At 48.3% G+C, this 18,770-nt stretch overlaps 1 protein-coding gene across 1 annotated transcript; it reads left to right on the top strand.

The window, feature by feature from the left end:
- Positions 1-1,278: 1,278 nt before the first annotated feature.
- Positions 1,279-11,146, top strand: PLK2 (polo like kinase 2). Its single transcript, XM_085631401.1, has 14 exons — positions 1,279-1,560; positions 2,575-2,682; positions 4,264-4,380; positions 4,494-4,623; positions 5,082-5,169; positions 5,500-5,595; positions 5,690-5,888; positions 6,614-6,758; positions 7,429-7,526; positions 7,686-7,824; positions 8,465-8,705; positions 8,805-8,934; positions 9,803-9,913; positions 10,405-11,146. The coding sequence occupies exons 1-14, from the start codon at positions 1,345-1,347 to the stop codon at positions 10,594-10,596; spliced, it is 2,010 nt and encodes a 669-aa protein (XP_085487527.1). The 5' UTR covers positions 1,279-1,344; the 3' UTR covers positions 10,597-11,146.
- The last annotated feature ends 7,624 nt before the right edge of the window (positions 11,147-18,770 follow it).

Raw genomic sequence — 18,770 nt, 5'->3', positions numbered from 1 at the left:
CAGGAGGGTAGGTGTGAGACTCTGAATGCGATTGAAGTAGAGGGAGGCAGGCAGGCGGGTGGGTGTGAGACTCTGAATGCGATTGAAGTAGAGGGAGGCAGGCAGGCGGGTGGGTGTGAGACTCCAAAGGTGAGTGTAGTAGAGGGAGGCAGGGTGAAGGGTGGGTGTGAGACTCCGAAGGCGAGTGTAGTAGAGGGAGGCAGGCTGAAGGGTTGGTGTGAGACTCCGAAGGCGAGTGAAGTAGAGGGAGGCAGGCAGGAGGGTGGGTGTGAGACCCCCACTGCAAGTGAACAGGGAGGCTGGCAGGAAGGTGGGTGTGAGATTCCGAAGGCGAGTGAAGTAGAGGGAGGCAGGCAGGAAGGGTGGGTGTGAGACACCTACTGCAAGTGAAGAGGGAGGGTGGGTGTGAGACTCCGAGGGCGAGTGAAGAAGAGGGAGCTTGACAAGAGAATGGGTGTGAAAATCACCAAGGCGTTTGTCACCCGCCAACACGCTCTCTGTGCATTATGCATGACATGACAAGTCTACACATGACACCGCAGACCACACTTCGCCACATCCATGCTGTTCACCCACTTGGGTAGAGCTTTGAGGCATCGAGAAGAAATATAGCAAACGCTATAGCAATGCTACAGTACAATATAATGCAACCGCACCCACTGCGTGCCTCCGCTATGTACACCTCGTTCCTCTTGCTTTAAATTCAGATCGGTCCTTTGACACTAGCTATACGTGCAGTCAATGTAGTACATAGAACCTTCTGTAGAGGTAAAATCCCAAAGTCTACAAACATGCAGAGTACCACAATGGCATAAAGCGCTATCAGTTTGGGGACGTGGATGATCATACTGAAAACAACAGAATGTGCCCCCGTTATGCTGAGGTAGATATTGCTTTCGTTGAAATGTAATTTTTATCGAAACTGCTGGGTTTTGGCTAGTGGGTTGTAGCAGGCGGTTTGAGGCTGACATGCCCGGGCTGGTCCTCGGAGCAGGATAGCAGAGCTCACATCCTACGACCAGCTGTGCGATGCTGGCATTGATAAGGTCAGCGTTGTTCCCTCGCTTCCGTCCTCCCTCCACCTCCCACGGCCGCTGGTGACAAGGTAGGCGATTGGGTGATGGGCGTGGCCAGCATCCCAGCCCCCTGCACGCCCTCGCCAGCGAACCGTCCCCAGAACCTCGGGAGCCACTCTCATGAAGGGGGCGGGACATCAAGGAGGACGTCACAGACATAGGGGCGGGACAGATGGCAACACTCTATATAGGGCGGCGGCCGGCGCCGCGGCCGGGCAGATGACAGCAGCCGTGTGGCTCCAGTTTGGAGGTGGTTTAGTGTGCGGACATGGATATCTTGCGGAATATAGCCTACCAGCCTGCGAACGGAGGCAGGATGTGTGAGCAGGCGCTGGGACGTGTGTGCTGCGACTCCCGCCGTCACAAGAAGAGCGTCGAGGGCGGAGTAGCGGGCGACGGCCAGCACGGGCAACCCGAGATAGCACGGATTATCACCGACCCGGGGACCGGCCGGCGGTACTGCCGCGGAAAGGTGCTAGGCAAGGTAAAAAGCCCTGCACCCTCGCTTGGATACATGTGGATTATTTGTGCATGCAGGAGCAAGACCAGCCGTCGTGTGGCCTCTGTCCCTTGGTGGAGGCTGTGGTGCACCCCTGGGAGGGTTTCTGAAACTGCACCACGGGGGTCCTTTGTGTATGCAGGGTGATGGTGCTCAATTGATGCTTTCGGCGCAGGTCTTCTGCATGCACCTAGAGGGCTCTCGTTAGTGCAACCTGATGCTTTTTGTGGAGGCTACGCTTTTATGGATGCACTACATAGGGGCTTTTTGAATGCATTCTAAGGGGTCCGTTTTTTGCACTCCGGGGGCTTCAGGAAACGTTTGAACTTGTAGTGATTCTCTGGACTTGCATCGGCTGAAGTGGATCGCCAGGGAGCAGCAGCAGGTGGTCTCCTACAAGCCCAGGGCGCATTGAACCCCGTGGAGGCAGCTGTAGTCTGTGCGGTCACTAATCCCACATCTGTCTAGATCGCGCGCTCTGTGCAACCAACACTCTATTGTTCCAAGCCTCTCTACCCGTGGCTCTGTAAAATTAGAAACGATCAGCCGTCTGTACTGATTCAGCCTAAAATTGTGTGTGTGTATACACACACTCTCTAGAGGACTTGATTGTACTGTCATTCCAAATAGTAAAACTCAGGATATAACACATTGTTAGTTGTTAGTTGCCTCCATGAAGGCTGCCCAACATGTGGGAGCGCATACATAACATTTTAGGCTGAAACAGTACAGATGTACACCTGTGTGTGTGTGTGTACACAATTTTAGGCTGAATCAGTACAGATATATGCATTGTGTGTGTATGTGTATATATATGTATATCTCATGCGTATCTATTAATCTGACCGCTGTCATGTGGCACATCTCGGATTTAGTTCAATTCCTGCACCTGGGTTTGTGTTCGATGCCTGCAGCAGTATATCTGGCGGGTTAACTTGATCTGCAGCCCTCAACCCTTCCCCAGGAGTAACCTGCTGCTCCCCTCTCTTCCCCCTGCAGGGTGGATTCGCAAAATGCTATGAGCTGACCGACCTGACCTCGAACAAAGTGTACGCTGCGAAGATCATCCCGCACAGCCGAGTGGCCAAGCCCCACCAGAGGGAGAAGGTGGGTGTTTTGTTTTCTCTCATCGTGTTTATGTGCACCCCTGAGGCGCCCGTGAATTAATTAATCTGTCCCGTCTCCTCGCTGCTACCTCTTGGAGCCCCTGCCTGGGGACTCTTGCAGCGCCCGTTCATGATTTAATATGTGCGCTCCCTTCGCTGCCTCCTATTAGGGTCCGGTGGACCCCTGCAGCGCCCATGTACGAATAATTCTATCCGGTCGCCTCTTGGGGCCCCAGTGTGTTTCCGTGGACCATAGAGCGCCCGTGCATTAATTAATCTGTTCGGTTCCCTCGCTGTCTCCTCTTGGGGTCCTTGTGGACCCCTGCACCATCCGTGCATGAATTAATCTGTCCCCTCTTGGGACTCCTGTTTCTGTGTACCCCGCAGCTCCTGTGCATTTGTTCGGTCCCTCTTGGGGCCCCTGTGTGATTCAGTGGACCCCGCAGCGCCCCTGCATGAATTAATCTGCCCGATCTCCACGCTGCCCTCTCCTTCCTCACTTTAGGCTCCTGTGTTTCAGTGACCCCCGCAGCGGCCGTGCACGAATGAATCTGTCTAGTCCCCTCGCTGCCCCTCTTGGGGTTCCTGCGTGAAATGGTTGTCACTATGCCTTGGTAATATATTTTGAAGTCCCCTTTCCACACGAAGTCCCCCTCGTGTGCTTGTGCCCTCCTCGCCCTTTCAGTATTCATGTGGTTACACCTGTGTATGAAAACACTAGTTGGCAGCAAGTCACACTACCTGCAAGGTCTAAGGTACAATGCCTTGAGATTGTCCGAATTATCTGAAAATAATCGACTAAAGCCTGGGCTTCGACGAGGGCTAGCGTCCAAGCAGTGAGTGCTCGAGACGGCGCTGGGTGAGTCGCTAGGGTTAGGTTAGGTTTCGGATGTTTTAGATCTCTGCCTGCTCATTTGCCTACCTAGATTTGCATCTGACGGCCCTGCGCTTGGCTGGGAGCGAGCCTTGCTCTCCAGGGAGAGGCCGCATTCCAGGCTCCTCTCCGCCTTGCACCCGAGCGCGCATTACAAGGCGATAATTGCACCGTGGGAACTCTGGCGGCTTGGGCACAGCGCTGCGCCTCGCTCCGCCGGTATGCCAGTCAGCCTAAAATGTATGCATGCCTTTGCCGCCCTGTAATTACCCTCGGTGTTGTGTTTGGATCTGGACTGTAGCTGTGAACCGGTCGCTGCTGTACCTCAGACGCCCATGTGTTCACGCGCACTCTTAAGATGCGTCGCTGTCTTCCTTCCTAGCGCCCCCTAGTTCAGGTGGCGGACACCGCACGGTATCTGTCGTTACTAAAGCTGCTTAGCCGCGAAGAATGGCGTAGCAAAGGTGCCACGGCACTGAAGGGAGCTAAGAACCCTCCCCACCCTAACCCCGATACACTGTCTCGTACTCATTTTGGGGTGTCCTCACCTCTGGACCCCAGTGCCACTGCTTCTGCTGCGCTATATAAAGCCTTCAAAATAAAGATTTTGCTCCTGACTTTGTGGGGTGAAATGAAGCCATAACCTCGGGGTGGTGCCAGGGGCTCCATGAACGAGCTCTCTTGATGGGTGTTTCATTTTTCTTGTAGATCGACAAAGAAATTGAGCTGCACCGACTCCTCCATCACCACCACATCGTGCAGTTTTACCACTACTTCGAAGACAAGGAGAACATCTACATCCTGCTGGAGTACTGCAGTAGAAGGGTGAGCAGCGCTCCCGCACAGAGTACCTCTGGCAATGAGCTGTGCCTTTAAGAGCCCCCCCCCCCCCCCCACCTTGTGCACTTGCTGATCCTTTGTTGTCTTTTCCTCTTTAGTCTATGGCTCATATTCTGAAAGCGAGGAAAATACTGACCGAGCCAGAGGTGCGATACTACCTGCGGCAGATCGTGTCCGGGCTCAAGTACCTTCACGACCAGGAGATCCTGCACCGGGATCTCAAGCTAGGTGAGTCTCTTGGTCTCTCAGATCTCCGTGGTTCCTCAGATCTGCAGCCTGTGAAGTGTTCCTTTAGCAAACCTATACGCAACCCTTCTGTAGTGATGCTGAAATATAGGAGGCGGCCATGAGTGTCTGATGGCATACGCCAGGGATATTCATCGCTCCTTTGTCTGCATCTGCCTGGCATATTTTTATTGCATCTGCCTGGGATTGTCACTCCCTTGTAGGGGGTAGTTTTAGCCATGCAAGGAAGTGCAGAATTGCTTGGAGACAGGATTGTCTACTGAGCTCATGAAAAGCATTTCCAAGGGTTGCACTGCAGGAAGATTAGCGACTGTATAGTTTTTCCAGTTGTGAACTTTCTATAATGTCAAGTGCATGATCTATATGTAAAGTCGACCATCTTTCTGCCTTAAAGTTAGATTCACCACATTATTTTAATTGCCCCCTTTTTTGTTTTTAAGGTAACTTCTTCATTAACGAGACGATGGAACTGAAAGTTGGTGACTTTGGCTTGGCGGCAAGGCTGGAACCCTTGGATCAGAGGCGCAGGTAGGGATCGTTCATTGAGGAGGGGTCTGCTCACTAAACTCTTGCACTTGACTGGAAGGCGCACATATCCGTCTTGTATAATTGTGGGAACATTTGTCCTCCCTGTGCCTTAATTTTTCCTTACCAATCAAAACTCTGCGCATACTGATTCATTTCATGACTCAGTTGAGGCTCTTGTAACCAGTAGTTTTATGAAAGGGGGTGCACATTTCACTGCATACATTGTAACACCCCAGAGGCGCTATTGCATTCCCCTAGTTTATGGTGGGGGCGTGAAGGGCAGCAACATTCTGTGTTTGGAATTCATCCAATTTTCTTTTTTTTCCCCAGAACAATTTGTGGAACGCCAAATTATCTTTCTCCAGAAGTCCTCAACAAGCAAGGCCATGGCTGCGAATCGGACATCTGGGCTCTAGGTTGCGTGATGTAAGTATTCCTCTCTAGTGGCTTCAGTACCTGGGCTGGTGAGGCTTGTCCGTCCATGTGCATCAAACTAGATCATCTTTCTTTCTTTTTTTAGGTACACAATGCTGTCTGGTAGACCACCGTTCGAGACCACAAACCTGAAAGAAACCTACAGATGTATCCGGGAAGCAAGATATAGCATGCCAAGCTCGTTAATGACGCCTGCAAAGCAGCTCATTACCCTCATGTTGTCCAAAAACCCAGAGCATCGGCCCAGTTTAGATGACATCATTCAGCATCAGTTTTTCACAGAGGTGAGTTTCCGCCCGGAACAGGATTGATTGAATTACTGTCCGGTCCCACGGTTTATTCAGGAAGCTGCCGGGTATCTCGAACCTACCAGGAACGGATACCTGGCAGCACCTTGCATGCATAGATCGAACTTCCTAGATGAACCAGCTTCACAGCCCAATTGGTTCTTCAAAACTTAACTTTGTCATTCTGTCAAGTGAGTTCTATTTAGAGGAGCCTCTGTAGAGGGAGAGCCACTGACGACAAAGTATTTAATGGGTATCCTGATTCTGGACTGGATGTTTGAGGGTGGCACTTTGCACGCCGCGAGTTCCAGCACTTTACCAGTTGTACCTTCTAATGGATTTACTCCTCCATTATTACAGTTCCTAAAATCTCCTTTTTAATTAGATAGATTTGTTTAGTTTTCTTCAGCCTCGATCTACGTGCTTTCATACATTGGGGTGTCAGTAAGTTTAGTGAAACACCAGGTATTGGTCTATAACAAGACCTGCTTGGGGTGAATGTGCTCTGCAGATGGGCCTGTGATTTCGGGTTCATACACCAGTGTTTCGATCATTAAATGGCCCCCCTGACCGTGCCCCCATTGCTCGAGTGGCTGCATCTGCCTTGCCCCTGTGGCATTCCTGCTCCGGTTGTGAGGTGCGATGTGCTCTAACTGGTCAGTGACCTTTGTCCCTCGTGTGCTCCCCCCAACCGTCGTTAAATGTTGCTTTGTTTCCTTCAGGGCTTCACTCCAGAGCGGCTCTCCGGCAACTGTTGTCACACCGCCCCCGACTTCCACCTGTCGAGCCCTGCTAAGAACTTCTTCAAGAAGGCGGCAGCAGCCCTGTTCGGCGGAAAGAAGGACAAGACCAAGTATTTGGATACTCGTAAGTGTCCTCCCGGCGTGTGTGGTAAAGTGCCTGTATAAGTGCAGTAAACGTGGGGGTGGCAGAGTGTATATGAATGAGGGCTGTACATGTGGGGGTTTAAGATGCTCTTAAGTGTCCTCCCGGCGTGTGTGGTAAAGTGCCGGAATAAGTGCAGTATACGTGGGGGTTGCAGATCGGATATGAATGAGTGCAGTATGTGTGGGGGTTGCAGATCGGATATGAATGAGTGCAGTATGTGTGGGGGTTGCTCACTCACCAGTATGTTTTTTAATGTGATGGCTTTGCTGCTGGTGGCGGCCCGCTGCTCTAGATCAGGGTGGCATGGAACGGGGAACACTAGTAAATGGGCCTATTTGTAGGCCTCTTAATAGATGTATGTCTTTTGTAGACGCCATCATTCTTCCACAGTTAAAGGAGTTCTGTGTGTGTGGTTCCATAACATACCAGACACACACTGAGACCTCCGCCCTAGTTGTAAAGCTCTGGAGTGAGTAAGCCTGGTGATGCCCCTGATGACTCGAGCTCTACCCTTTGAAATGCTCCTGTGGCTAGTAATACCGTGGAGTCTGTTGCACCCTTTTCTAAAACCAGGGGTTGTGCATTACTGAAGCTAGTATTTAGAACGGTGCTTTCTTGGTAGTAACTAGGTCTTTTTTGCCGAATGTAGATAAATCACCAAAAGAAGATGAAGACATTTACAAGCTGAGGCACGACTTGAAGAAAAGCTGCATCACGCAGCAGGCGCTCAAACCCGGAACAGAAGAGGTGGGTGCGACTGATGAGCGAGCGGGAATGGGTGGAGCGGGACCAGGGAGATTGGGAAATCCTGCAGCGCCCTGGATTTCCGAATGTGATGCACTGTCTGCTGGTCTCTGCCATGAGCCTATCTCGATCAGTTAGTTATGCGCTTGTCTCTTTTTCCAGGACAAACCCGGAAGTAAACTTGCAGATGGTGCAGTCGAGAAAGCTGGAATAACGCCGGGTGAACCCAAGGCGCACATAGGTGACTCGATCCGGCTGATAGTGCGCGGAACCCTGGGAAGCTGCAGCAGTAGCAGTGAATGTAAGTGTCCTTCGACTCTAGGCGCTTAAACTCCGCTTAAGCCAGATGCGCTGCTGCGCATTCTTCAGACTGGGATGCTTGCTCTGTCCTCCACCCCATCGAATGATTGGTTGCACTGCCCCAGAGCGCACACGTGACTAGGAAATCGTCTGGTAAACTGATTCCAGCGCAGGAAGGTGTCCCAGTGATACAAAGCAATGGGCTGCGTCATTGCTGACCTAGTCCTCGCGGAAGCCAATGTCCTTTAGTTCCCATGAGCCATTGTTCTAATCGAACAGTGGGACAGATTGTGTGTTGTAATTCGGTATCCTGTCACTGCGTTCACAACGTTGGAGTCCGGCCCTGGCTTTGTTTACAGCAGTAACAATAGAGCTTTGAGATGCAGAGATTGAGACACCTCCACTTCCCAGGGGTAAACCTCTGACGTCCTCGAGGGGTTGGGGGAGGAGCATAAAGTATTGTTCTCACTCTTGAGCATTCATTCCCACGTCGGTCACAAAGGCCAGGCGTTTGCTGTGCGGCTCAGTGGGTTCCTTTGCCCCTGTGGCTGTAGCTTCTGTGTAATGCGAGCTGGGGGAGGCTGCGGTGGCTCATTGGCCTCTGTTGTAGTTGCCACTCCTCACCAGAGCATCTTTTGCAGGTCTTGAAGACAGCACCATGGGCAGTGTTGCTGATACAGTTGCAAGGGTGATGAAAGGATGCTTGGAGAACATGCCGGGCTCTGATGTGCTTCCCACCGAGCAGCTGAGCCCCTCCTTCCAATGGGTGACCAAGTGGGTGGACTATTCCAACAAGTACGGCTTCGGCTACCAGCTTTCAGACCATACTGTTGGGGTGCTCTTCAATAATGGGGCTCACATGAGTCTGCTGCCTGACAAGAAGTAAGTCCCTGCTACCATGTAACATATGGAGATTGTCATTTTAGGTTTGAAGTGTATGGTCTAGTTTTCAGGGGTATTAATCCGTTCTTCGTCTTACAGAAATGTCCACTACTACGCAGAGCTGGGGCAGTGCTCCGTGTTCGCAGCCGCAGATGCTCCTGAACAGTTCGTCGGCCAAGTCACTGTCTTGAAATATTTTTCACACTACATGGAGGAGAACCTGATGGATGTAAGTAGAGCTGGAAGCTTGTACAAATGGGTGGTGGATCTTTAAAGCTGCTGTTACTCAACGCAGTTTTCAAAGAAAATGTCACGCAAGTACCTGCCGTAACCTTTTGCCCAACTCCAGCTAAGCTGGGTATTCACCTAATACTGGGACAATAGGTGTTGCAGAGGTGGACATGATGAGCAAGGCAGATGCAGGACCATCTTTTCCTGTATCCCAGGCAATGGCTTTGGACCTGGTTCTATACATAAATGTATTGAGATCTTTAGCTCCATATAGGGCTGCCGTGGAGCAATATGGATGCACAATTGGAGCTAGGAAGTGTCTGAGCATGTGTCCTCCTACAGGTCCTATGACTGCGGATTATCGAAAGTGATACTATACAACTGCTTGGACTGTCAGTGATTAATTTGCAAAACTTTAATTGCAACCTGTAGGCTATGTATTCTCGAGAGCCCCACATAGACATGCAATCAGATGGAACCAGAACTACCAGTGTTGGTACAGTTTTGGTTGTTAGGGAAAGTGCTTTAGCATCCGTAGCCCATGAGACCTTTTTTAGTCTTCAATGAGTCATGCAGAGGATGAAATGTTTGCTAGGTGGCGAAGTTAGTCCTTTAGTTGGGGTGCTATTTATACTGATAAAATGTCCCGCACACCTGCTTCATGCAGTCTCGGATAGATGCTTCATCATTTAAGGTGAATATTAAAGGCAGTAGAAGCAGATTCATTTGGAGTCTGAGGGTTACCATGCTACATTAGGGCTTGTTTTGTATGATCGTTGTGTTTTAAGTCATACCATGTCTCTTCCTGCTTACCAACTAGTTGTGCTGAACAAAGCATCTTACCAGTTGTTTCTCTTCCATTTTAGGGAGGTGATTTGCCAAGCGTTACTGACGTAAATCGACCCAGGCTTTACCTTCTGCAGTGGCTGAAATCTGACAAAGCACTTATGATGCTGTTTAACGATGGCACGTTCCAGGTGGGTTATTTTCTGCTAAAAAAATCAGTGGCCATTGTAAACTGCTGCTTCCAGTTCTGCTCTTGCTATTTTTCTGTAGTACCACTGAACACGGGCCTTCTGCCAGACCATACCGATTGGCATAATGTAATTGCCTTTTTTCCCCTTTGTGTATGATGGTAATTTCCTCAATACTTTTGAGGGGACTCACATTATAGATACTGTTAAGGTGGTGTCCCCATGGGGTATTTTACCATCAAGTTTTTAGAAAACTCCTCTTTTCCAAGTGAGATGCAATTACATCCATTATAGTTTAGTTGACAGTGAACAAAATGGCTGCCTGCTGAAAGCATGAAGACGCAGGCTTATAGCTTGTCCAGCCAACACGTTTTTTGTTCAGTTACTAAATGGCTCTAATGTAGTGCACTATGCTCCCTCAATTATTTTTCCAGAATACTGTAAGATGGTTTTCTCTAGAGATTGGTTAATTTTATATTGCTTCTCTTCAACAGGTGAACTTCTATCATGACCACACAAAGATAATAATTTGCAACCAAAACGACGAGTATCTGCTTACGTACATTAACGAAGACAGGATGTCCACAGCATTCCGCCTGTCGACGCTTCTTGTGTCTGGATGTTCGCCGGACCTTAAGAACCGAATGGAGTATGCGTTGAACATGCTACTGCAACGGTGCAACTGAGACACTTGAATGTTTCTGAAGACTTTTCACTGTGAAGTGCAGCGTAGGCAGTGGGGTATGTTGGAGACTAGATTGGAGGTGGGTACGAGAAGGAGTTGTCGTGAGCTGGGCTGGGACCAGAGGCTCGATGGAACCCGCATTGTTGGACTGGGTGGAGTAAAAGACTCAAGACTCGTGTATGTGGGACTCTGCGAAGAATTCAACGCAAGTTGAGTGAATATTTTCCTTGAAGCTCTGTGCAGAGCGTAGAATGAGAACTTGAACTGAGTACATTTCCTGACCAGGGAATGGAAAATTAAGGAACCTTTATTATTGTGGAACAGCTGTGATTACTGCAGCATATTTTAATGCTGCTCAACTGTGAACTGTGGCCACAAACCTTTTTTATAGTGACCACACCCACGTTTGTGGCTGGACAAGTGCATTCCTAGTTAAAGAAATTATTTATTGCAGCCCAAGTGTGACTTTTTTTATTTATTTCATAAGACTTTTTGATTCTAATTATATTTGAACCTCCATTGTTGGCAATAAAGAGGAAATAAAAACTGTTTGTTCTTGCTATGCCTGTGATGGTGTTGGGTTTCGCGCTTCTCAAATGCTTGGTTAATGGGTTCAAAGCTGAGGATGCTTTAGGGCCACAAAGATGGAGTTGCAGTTGATCATCCAAATGAGCAGAGTGTCAAGCAGTTATGGAAGTGCTTGAACATTAAATAAGGAGGTGCAACTATCTTGGTTCATCCATCCATGCTTGATGCTTGTGGCACCCTAGTTGACCAGATGGAGCAGTGGTTGAATGCTCCTTGCAAAAGTGAAATGTGTGTGCACATTTCAGCTGCTCCTGTGCTGATTGACTGCAAAGAAGTCCATCTATAAGCCAAAGCATGGCAGATCACCCTTCAGACTTGGATATCTTCCTTTCCGGGACTATTTTTGTTAGGTCATCCAGCTGATACACCTTCACACCTGTGCATCTATCCCTTTCTAGCGAGAGGATTGGAAAGATGACACCATTGAAATCTATTTTGTATTTGGATTTTTAACCTCTTCCTTAGTTCTGCTGGTACTTGGTGTGGGCGCCTCCGTTCCTGCATCAGTTCACCATTTGGTGATCTTTGCATTACTAATAACAGCCATCAATAAATTTAGCATTGCATAGGTACAGCTTCTCGTAGTGTTTAATAATGTGGTGTGTAGCTGGGCTGCCAACATGTAATGCCTTATCTCCGGGTATTCAACTCATTTCACACTCCTGGTCTTCTTGAGCTTCAGTGGATTAGTGCCCTTCACACTCCTGGTCTTCTTGAGCGTCAGTGGATTAGTGCCCTTCACACTCCTGATCTCTTGAGCGTCAGTGGATTAGTGCCCTTCACACTCCTGGTCTTCTTGAGCTTCAGTGGATTAGTGCCCTTCACACTCCTGGTCTTCTTGAGCTTCAGTGGATTGGTGCCCTTCACACTCCTGGTCTTCTTGAGCTTCAGTGGATTGGTGCCCTTCACACTCCGGGTCTGGGAGCCATTCCTTGAGTCGAAGGCTCTGAGAACCCCACGGTGTGCTCTGTGGAAGTCTGAGGCATTCCCCGCACTCAGTCCTGCACTTAGTCTCTGAGGCATTCTCCACAGTGATGGTCGCAATTCCTTACCTTATCCCCTTAGGGTGTCTGAGTTGACATCTGCTCTGAGTGGCTCCGATCACTGCCCCTCAGGTCGTGTTCTTACTTACCCCACCCCTTTGCCAAGGAAAAACGAGTGAAAACGTCAGTAGGACTCCAATGCAAGAGCTGTTGGTGTTTATCTTTTAGCAATGTTGTACAGCAGAGCGTCTGCTGTGCAGCATGACTGAAAGTAAAGAAAACAAGCATTTGCAATGCAATAGGTCTTGCATCTGGGAGTTTAAGCTATTGGCATTGTAAATGACAATACCTTTTATGTATCTGTTTTGATGATAAATAAAAGGCATTGTCAATTCCAATAGCTCAAACTCTTTAATCTGCGAGACCTATTTAATTTCAAAGAAGCAGCCGCCATTGTCCCTGGCTGCTTGGAAAGTGAAAGCGCACATGGTGCCTTGAATGTTGCAGGAAAGCATGTCCCGCCTGCAGTAGGAGACTCGTAAAAGAAAATAGTGCTTACAGATGAATTAAGACATACAGAAGTAAAAGGGCCAGTCATCATAGGGAGGGGGGGGGTGTGAGGGTTACAAATGAAGAAAAGGCAGTACTAAGGAGGGACTGGCAAGCCTATTGAATCGGAAGCCAGCATTTACAAAGGACAATGACACACGGCAATGAAAAATGTGGGCGGGACTTTAAGTCCATACTCAAATACAGCATGCCTCGCACAGCAGTGCATGCAATGCCCAGGCTCGACCTAAAAAGCTGAGACTTGTTCAGTGCTACCTACATCATAGCAGTTTGTCCCCTTCACACTCGGGCATGCTGCTGTACAACATGGCTAATCAAAGCACTGACTGAGCCACTAGCTCTTGCGTTGGCAAGACCTATTTTGCTAATGCTTGTTATATGTCCTTTTGAATTCCTGAATATTAGCCTATTGAACATGCAGAGTTTACTGCTTTCCCTAAGCGCTAGTATAGTTTTCTTTCGGAGTTAGCTGGTGCAGGCAACTAACAACTATATATGCAAGTTTGTTCTGGGACTTGCTACAACACTATGCTTATGAAAGTCCTGCTTCTCATGGAAGCATCCATCGTGCTGAAGTAGTTCACGTTTAATTTATTTGTGAAAGTATTTAAGGGGGAAAAAAATCCATGTCTCTTCACAAGTCCTTACTCGGGTCAGTCTAGGCACTTTACATTACAGACGTTAGCAGAGCCAGCTCCAAGAGCTATAATCATATAGGGCTGTGTATGCACTGAAGTCTACCCCAGAAGTGCCCTCTGTGCTCCTTATCCAAGCTACCCCCAATAGGAGAGCTCATTCAGGGCAAAACTGGTGTTGAGTTCCTCGCATTCCAATTTGGGTAACGCCTGGCAATTCAGGCTGGACGGTTCCTATTCGAGCAGGGTCAATTCAGATTTGCTTATGGTACAAATTGAGGTTGCATGGTGTGCAAACTATCAATGGGCTCGGATGTGGCCCAAATTACTTTTTGGCTGAAATTAATTCAAGCGTTCCAACCATCACTTTTTGTATGCTTCAGTGCAACTCCCTATGTATGACTTGTATGGCCAGACATACGTCTGGTACCCATTTTGTCAGCGGAACCAAGCGACACCTGACAAGAGCTCTAATCAGGGCAAACTGGTCTATTGGGTTGCTTGTGTTCCAGTACGGCCTGGCAGTGCAGGCTAGAGGAGCAGGTTCAAGACTGATTTGCATATGGCTGGTTCCAAGCTGAGGTGGCATGGGATACTGAATGAGTAATTACCAGTGGCTGAGATTAACCCAAGTATTCCTCCCATCACTTTAGTCCACAAAACCTGGTTAGGCATTAAATGGGTGTCATATGGGCATAGCTTTTATAGGTACTTGTTCCAGCAGGGTTTGGCCACTCTAAGTAGGATAGGGCATGAGGGACTTGAGCTGCATCCATCAAATATAAATGTGGCGATTTTAATCCCCCTCCTCCACCCCCCCCCCTTCTGTACCAACATGGTCTCAATCCTACTTTCAGGTTCAGCCAATGTGCTACAGTGTAGCCAGATAAACTTAAAGTAGTGTGCCCTCAAGCTGCCCTTCTCCATAGGTAGACCCATTGTGGAGTGAAACCCTCCATCTGCCCAGACCCTAGTGGAGGTTGACCATCAATGCTCTCGGGTAGTGGAATAGCTTCAGCCCTAGGGACAGTGATGAAACAGCCACTGGGGCATGATTATTTTGAATATAGTGGTTCTACCCAGTGTAGATGTTTCCTAAAGGCTTGAGTCTGGGGCTGCAGATATCTGCCTAATACCATACCCGTATATTACTACTTTCAAACATCTAGGAACTGGATGCCCAAATCTCTGGTGATGTGCAGTTACTATTCTCATACAGGGGTTGCTATAGCACCCAGCGCAGAGGTGCTCCATCGGTGACGGGAAGAGACAAGCGTTGTCACTATTGACAATTAGCATGGAGAAGGTTCTGAAAGCTCTCAAATGTTGTAAGTCTACTTATCAAAAAGTACATCATCTGCGTACAGGGAATTAGCATGCAACTTTCCCTTGATGCCTGTTCCTCAGTCTGGCCCTCCGGTCTAACGGTGTTCGCCAGCAGTTCCATGGCTTGGACCTACAGCATTGGGCAAATGTCGGCCCTTCCAAGTGCTCTGCTGCACCACAATCTGATAAGAAATTATCCCATCTGTGGTGCAACCAAATCTAACCCAGTGAACCGTAACAAAATCAAACTTGGCAGAATCCTTTTCCAGGTCTAAGGATCCCACTACAGTCTAGGGATCAGGCTCTCGTTCGGTTTGACATAAAAATAGTCTGCACATGGTTTGGGTGGTGCACCTGCTTGGCACAAAAAGGCTCCGATTAATGTGTTAGTCACAAGAGTCCTATTGACTTAACAGTCAAAGTTAATCATGGAAAGGGGATAAGTGTATCAATCTAAGGCACCACCACCTTGTTTAGAGAGCAACGATAATGGGCTCCTAAGAAGAAACAGACAGGGAGCTGGAACTACTGGTGACCTCGTACATAACCAATAGCACCGCTTGGTCTTGGAAGATATTATAACATTTGGATGACTGGCCATCACAACCGAGGGTAAGGTTCATTTCAGCCGGCATAATCGGGTCGCCCAAGAGCCTCTCTTCTATGGACATCTCTCTGCTCCACCACATGCAGGTACTCATCAATGTCCATCTTCCTAGAGGTACATTGGTGTGAGTATAGTATTTTGAAAACACACACAGCATTGATCTCGTTCTGTGACAAGCCACCACCTGGTCATTTTGTATCCCCACAATCTGGATAAGAGCAGTCGGTTTTTAGTAAACCTGTCCAGCAGTCTAAGGGTTAACTAGACCCTGAATGCTGCCTTGAGATCCAGCCTATTGGATAGTTTCATACCCATGGCTCTTTTCTGTCCAAGATCTAGTCTCAGTCACTCTTTTTGAGGGCTTTCCCTGGTCTACATGCAGAAGCCAAAGATTGATGGCCACAGTGTCAATTTCTGCTCAAAGGTGTTCCTGTAGGGTCATCATTTTTTAATCAACTTCAGGGCTGGCCTTTAGCTTGTGCAAGCCGGGCCCACACCACCGACGTCCCCCACTTCCTACTCCTCCCAATTTTTAAATGTATAAAAAAAATGCAGAGGACTATTGGGAGGGGCTGGAAAATTGGTTTTGTCCAGAGTGCTCTCTGAGCAAAGGTTAGCTCTGATCCAGCTTATGGGAGGGAGCCAGGAGTACTTGCTTCTGGAACTCCCTATATGGCAACGGTGTCTAGTTCACTACACTTCCCATTGCTGCAATCAGTAGCGAGGCCTGGGAAGAGCCTTTGGATTGTTGAGATCTTCCTATTTGTATCAGCCGACAAGTGCATGCAGAAAAGTGGAATTGAAAATCACTGCTCTTGTCTGTTCAGGCCGGGAGCATCCTGGTGTCAATGAGCCATCCAAGCTGGGCATCTGAGAGGAAACCAACAGCTACTGCAGCGGAGTACGAGACATTCCCTCTGGGTGATCATGTGGGGAAGTCTCAGTCACCTACGTGTTTGCAGATAAGTGTGCCCTCACAGTTCAAGTTCGATCAGGGGTAGGTACCACTCGCCTTTAACACTTGCAGCTGCACACACCACTGCCTCTTCAACCAGTAACCATCCACAGGGCCTCACCCAGCCTGCAGCACTAATGCTCAAACACCAGTCTCCCTTCGCCGCCAAGTGAATTTCACCCAGCACACCACCTCCGTATTGAATTGGTTATAGCACTATATGGTGCTATGGGGGCACACTTTTCCAGTTCCATGCTGCACCCAGCTCTAAAGACCTGTCCACAGCTGGTGCTGCCCCAAAAGCAACGAGAGTCCAGCCCACGAGGCACAATGGAGGTGATCAAAATTAAGGTCGCCAAATAGCAGGGGGTCACTTGAACGCAGGATGAGTGTGTACTAATGGGACAGTAATATAGACTGTTCTCTGGTATTTTATAGATTCACATGTTTGAACCTTCTCCGTCATGATGGGTGTAGTGCTAAAGCATTAGCATTGACATCTGTAGTAAAAGCAGTACATCATGTTAGCCTATTCACAATATTATAATAGAACCAAACTTTAGCCAATCGGAGCTCCGACCCAGAAGCACTCCTCCCCTGCAGAGCCACCATACCTCCGATTTCTTACCACACGTGTTAGGGAGTCCTCTGAGCTCTGCTCAGTCACAGTGTTTCACTGATAAATGTTTGACCTGCAGCTCTTCACTTCATCTTCAAACCTTCTAAGAACATCTGAGGTACAGCCTGGGAGTGTATTTTAATTTTTTATGACAGAATATCTGAGTCTAAAAAAGGCTGTTCAGGCCTTGCAAGACTTGTGGAAAGTCCAGGCGGACCCACATAGAGTTCTCATATTGTCTTTATCCTCAACATAAGGCCAAAGAATGCAGGTACTGCTGTACTTGTTCTGCTAAAACCCTCTAGGGATCTGGTGGGTTGGTTACTTCTGTGGCTACGGAAGAAGAAAAGGCATTCTGACTCGGGCTCTGAATGTGAGGTGAAGTCTCATTCCTCCTCACAAAAGAGAGAAGATGAGGGTTCTTCATCCTCTGACAGACTCTAAAAAAGTCTCACAATAGAGAGACCAGTAGTGAAAGGAAAATAAGCAAGGAGCCGGCTGGTCCATCCTCTCATGAAAAGTCGATTTCTCCACCTTTATCTGCTTATCATACTCCATTTAAGGACCCTTCTGCAGAGAAAATGTATCCATTGATCTTACCATTTACACCTGCCATGTCGCCTAGAGTGTCCTCATTAATGATTAGGTCGATGGTGACTTCCACTATATCGACGATGAAAACGCTGATGACTGCCTCATCGACGAAGACTCTGATTAATTCATTGTTGATGAGACTGTGTCTGACGACGAAGATTTCTCCTGACAACGGCTTCAACAATGTTGATGGTGCCTGCTCTTTTCCCTTCATCGAACCTCACTGCTGGATCCACGTTATCCACTACCCCATCAATTGGTCCTGCAAATATCCCCTCCATGATGAATGATAAATCTTAGGAGATGAGGATGCAGAACAGGACCAGTCAACTTACCTTGAAGGTGAATATTCCTACTCCAACAGGGGTCATCATTGTACCCAGGATCATAACACGTTTCAGGAGCACGATCCTTATGAAGACCAAGAAGAAAAGTCATATCAGGTGCAGGAGCCAGCAATAGCAACACATGTCACACTTGTAACAGATTTGCGTATGATGATAAGGGACTATTACAAGAGGTTCCCAGATGCTAAATCTGTTCTACAGCCTACTCCTACGCAGGAAGCCCCTCAGTATACTCCTGCCCCTGAAGGACTGGGTTATTCTAAGACCCAGCGGTGCCAGGGGACAACACCTGAAACCTTCGTGGGTTACCTGTTCTGGCGTACAAAACACAGAGACACGGGACACTTCTAGCGGCGTCAGAGATCAGCGTTTATATACTGCAGGGATACAGAGATCACAAGAAGTACACAACGTGTAGGTTCTCGGAGACTGCTTCAAATTACAAAAAGTGGATCGCTCCTTTTATACACGTTTTTGCCATTGCATAGTATGGCGAACAAAAGTTACAACTCAGTTCCCACAATAAACTTCAAAAGAGTCGTGTTCATGTTTCAGGAGGCCGGAACATAATTACAGCAGCATTGCCGGTTCCCAACTGTAAAAACATATCTACCCCGCAATAAAACACATTCCATTCTGACCGTAAACACATTAGGAGAGAGGACAAGAACAGATGCAAAGAAAGGACAAGGATGCGCAACAGGTTAAAGAAGAGTGTCGGGAATAATAAAGGAAACTTGATGACAGGATCAAAGACCTCGTGTCCAATGCATGCATGACTGAAACAATAGGCTAGCACGGCAAGATGAGTCCCGAGCGGGGCCATCTGCCTTCGCCGTGTCATTTCCCTTATCGTAAAAGTCACTCTCAAAGAAACACGTGTCCCTTATGTAAGCTTGGGAGTCCCAGGGTCACGAAGCGGGCAACGTCCGTTCGCTGGCTACTTGAGGG

The sequence above is a fragment of the Triturus cristatus genome, chromosome 2_1 (genome assembly GCF_964204655.1).
Source record: "Triturus cristatus chromosome 2_1, aTriCri1.1, whole genome shotgun sequence".
Classification (NCBI taxonomy): Eukaryota; Metazoa; Chordata; class Amphibia; order Caudata; family Salamandridae; genus Triturus; species Triturus cristatus.
This window is presented reverse-complemented; position numbering and strand designations above follow the sequence as displayed.